Raw genomic sequence first — 3,906 nt, forward strand, 5'->3', positions numbered from 1 at the left:
TGCACGGGCGCCGCTCCCTAGGTGAACCATTAGCTTCCTTTGTTGAAGAGGTAAAACATATTTGTAGGAAAACACCAAAAGTCAAGTTAGGACCTACCATGGCCAATCAGGGTGAACCATTATAGTTACCTTCAGCAGATGACCGTAGAGCCCTGAGGGATTATTCTATTCCATCCAACTTCACATCACCTTCTTGCATTATATTGCCACCCACTACTGCTAGCAGTTATGAGTTGAAACCGGGTGTGATCCAACTCCTCCCTATATTCTATGGGTTGGAGAAGGAGGACCCTTATTACCACATCAAGGAATTCTTAGATATTTGTGCGACTTTCAAATTCCAGAATTTCTCATATGACTCTATCCGATTAAGACTTTTTCCATTTTCACTTAAGGATAAGGCCAAGTCTTGGCTTAATTGCTTAGAGGTGGGCAGCATTACTTCATGGGACACATTAGTCACGAATTTTTTGTCTAAGTACTTTCCCATTCAGAGAACTACAGTCCTCAGGAGAGAAATCTCCAACTTTATGCAACAGGAGGGTGAACACTTTTATGAGGCTTGGGAGAAGTGGAAGGATTTGATCCGTAGGTGCCCCCATCATGGGTTTGAGAAATGGCATTTAGTGCAATACTTTTATCAAGGTCTTACACCCCAGGTTAGATCCATGGTAGATGCAACGAGTGGTGGGAGTTTGATGGGTAAGAGTGATAGTGAGGTGTGGGACTTCTTTGAAACGTTGAGTGATCAATCTCAGCAATGGGGTTCGTCATTTAATGTTGATAGGAGATCCCACGAAGCCAAAAGAGGGGGTCTCTATGTAGTTAGTGAAACACCCATGCTCATGGCTAATATTGAGGGGTTGACTAGAAAAATTGATGCCCTTATGGTGTCCAAGAGTTCACCTGCTCCTAACCCATCTACGGTTTGTGCCATATGCTCTAGTTCATCTCATACCACACAAATGTGTCCATCTAGTTCATCCTACCCGGAGCTCATTGAGGACTTTGAATGTAGTCCAGAATTTTCCTAGACCAAACCGAAACGATCCTTTTTCGGAAACAGATAATCCAAATTGGGCTAGGTACCAAAAATTTCTTATGGTCCAAGGGCCCACAGGTTGGGGGTCCCCCAGGGTATACTCAACCCCAAGCTTCACGCCCACACTTCACTCAACAGCCATTGATTCCACAAAAACCTTCACCTGAGGATACACTTCAACTATTCATGCAGAATACACAGTCCTCCATTGTTAAACTTGAAATGCAAGTGAGTCAATTGACCAGCCACATGAGTGAACAGGCACAAATTAGACTCCCGAGTCAAACCATTCCTAACCCCAAAAGCACACATGAGAGTGGGTCGAGTTCCAATCCCCACCATGAGCAAGCCAAAGCCATAACCACCCTTAGGAGTGGTCGTGAGTTGAACAATGGGGTAGGGACCTCTAAGTCTAAGGAGTCAAAGGATGTCAACGGGGACACATCATTGAGTGAAGAACCTCCAAGTTCTCCACCAACAGCCAGACAGATCCCTAACCAAGTCCCACCAGCTCCTTATCCCCAGAGGTTATCGGGCCCACCTAGGAAAGGAGATAGCATGCATGAAACGTTGGAACTGTTTAGTAAGGTTCACATTAACATTCCACTTCATGATGCTATTAGGCAAGTCCCTGCCTATGCCTGATTTTTGAAAGACCTTTGTACACAGAAGTGAAAATAACATGTTAACAAAAAGGTCTTTATTACTAAGAATGTAAGCTCAATTCTAAAGCACAACACTCCTCCTAAAGTTAAAGATCCTGGATGCCCCACAATTTCATGTGTCATTGGTGAACATACCATCCAGAGAGCTCTTCTTGACTTAGGGGCAAGTGTGAATTTGCTTCCTTTTTTTGTGTACCAGCAATTAGGTTCGGGGCATTGAAGCCTACCCCCATCACGCTTCAACTAGCTGACCGTTCTGTCAAGATACCACGAGGAATAGTTGAAGATATTTTGATAAAAGTGGACAAATTTCTGTTCCTGGTTGATTTCATTGTTCTTGATACAAAACCAATAGTCAATGTGACCAACCAAATTCCTGTCATCCTAGGATGTCCCTTCTTATCCACATCTAATGCTGTCATTCATTGTAAAAGTGGTGAGTTGGAGTTGTCGTTTGGAAATTTTAAGGTCTCGTTGAATGTGTTTAATGTCGAGCACCATCCACTAGAGTATGATGATCTGAGTCCTGCATTTAAGATAGAGACTGTTATGTTTGATGACGAATCCACTCTTGAATCTTTTGAGTCTTACATAACATCTTTAGACATGGACTATTTTGATGAGGAAACATATTTCTGAGAGGTTGACTCTTTACTCAGTTTTGTACCTCTGTTGGAGGAAGCTTATGAGGTTGTCACAACTGATCATCCACAGGATCTTTCATCTTGACTTGGACAAACCTCTTGAAACTTCCAAGCTAGATCTTAAGCCACTTCCTCCCACGTTGAAGTATGCGTTCTTGGGGCCCATGAACTCATTGCTAGTCATTATTGCCTCTGATTTGAGTACTGAGCAGAAGGAACAATTGATTGAGGTTTTACAAGCACACAGAGATGCATTGGGGTGGACTCTTGATGCCTTAAAAGGGATTAGCCCCTCCATATGCATGCATCTTATTCATTTGGAGGAGGGGACTAAAGCCTCACGTGAGATGCAACGTAGGTTAAATCCCCATATGCAGGAGGTTGTGAGAGAAGAAGTCATCAGGTTGCTTGTGTCAGGCATCATTTACCCTATTTCTGATAGCACCTGGGTGAGTCCAGTTCAAGTTGTCCCTAAGAACGGGGGGATAACGATAATGAAAAATGAGAGTGGTGAATTGATTCCCACAAGAACTACCACCAAGTGGCGTGTCTGCATTGACTATAGAAAACTTAATTCCACCACTAGGAAGGATCACTTCCCACTATCTTTCATTGATCAGATGCTAGAGCGATTGGTCGGCCACAATTTTTATTGCTTCTTAGATGGATACTCTAGCTACAATCAAATTCCCAGTGCTCCAGAAAACCAGGAAAAGACCACGTTCACGTGTCCATTTGGCACCTTTGCTTACAGATGCATGCCTTTAGTTTATGCAATGCGCCCGCCACTTTCCAACGATGCATGATGAGTATCTTTTCTGACATGATTGGTGACTTTTTAGAGGTCTTTATGGATAACTTTTCTATATTTGGCTCTAGCTTTGAGATATTTCTGCACTATCTTTCCCTCGTATTGTCGCATTGCATTAAGTCCAATTTAGTCTTGAATTGGGAGAAATGACACTTTATGGTAAAAGAAGGAATTGTTTTAGGACATGTAGTGTCTGAGCGGGGTATAGAAGTAGACAAAGCCAAGGTTGACCTAATTTCTAATCTACCACCACCTACTTTTGTGAAGGGGGTGCATTCTTTCCTAGGCCATGCTGGGTTCCATAGGCGCTTCATTAAGAACTTTAGCAAAATTTCTCGTCCTTTGACGACATTTCTTGCTCAAGATGTTGCTTTTTCCTTTGATGATGCATGTATTCATGCTTTTGAGACACTCAAGAAATGTTTGTCCACTGCACCCATTGTCCAACCCCCTACTTGGTCTATGCCTTTTGAGTTGATGTGTGATGCCTCTGATTATGCATTGGGAGCTGTTTTGGGGCAAAAGGCGGATAAAATTCCCTGTGTCATTCAGTATGCTAGCCACACTCTTCATGATGCTCAATTGAATTACACTACCACTGAGAAGAAGTTGCTAGCTGTTGTGTTTGCCTTGAACAAATTCAGATCATATTTTTTAGGGTCAAAGGTTATAGTCTTCACTAATCATTTTGCTTTGAAGTACTTATTATCCATCAAGGACACTAAACCTCGCTTGATTAGATGG

At 42.6% G+C, this 3,906-nt stretch overlaps 1 protein-coding gene and 1 non-coding gene across 2 annotated transcripts; one reads left to right on the forward strand and one right to left on the reverse strand.

Annotated features, from left to right (window-relative positions):
- Positions 1-503: 503 nt before the first annotated feature.
- LOC137949146 (small nucleolar RNA R71) lies at positions 504-610 on the reverse strand. Its single transcript, XR_011111718.1, has one exon. It is a non-coding gene; the product is annotated as a small nucleolar RNA R71 (small nucleolar RNA).
- Positions 611-668: 58 nt separating this feature from the next.
- Positions 669-3,292, forward strand: LOC137947693 (uncharacterized). The gene is made up of 7 exons (XM_068793473.1): positions 669-765; positions 947-1,137; positions 1,235-1,358; positions 1,907-1,960; positions 2,063-2,253; positions 2,498-2,581; positions 3,194-3,292. Exons 1-7 carry the CDS (start codon positions 669-671, stop codon positions 3,290-3,292), a joined length of 840 nt encoding a protein of 279 aa, XP_068649574.1.
- The last annotated feature ends 614 nt before the right edge of the window (positions 3,293-3,906 follow it).

This window comes from Aristolochia californica, unplaced genomic scaffold (assembly GCF_029961685.1).
Source record: "Aristolochia californica isolate CCGP_79_NKW_82.1479 unplaced genomic scaffold, dmAriCali1.0.hap1 SCAF_13, whole genome shotgun sequence".
NCBI lineage: Eukaryota > Viridiplantae > Streptophyta > Magnoliopsida > Piperales > Aristolochiaceae > Aristolochia > Aristolochia californica.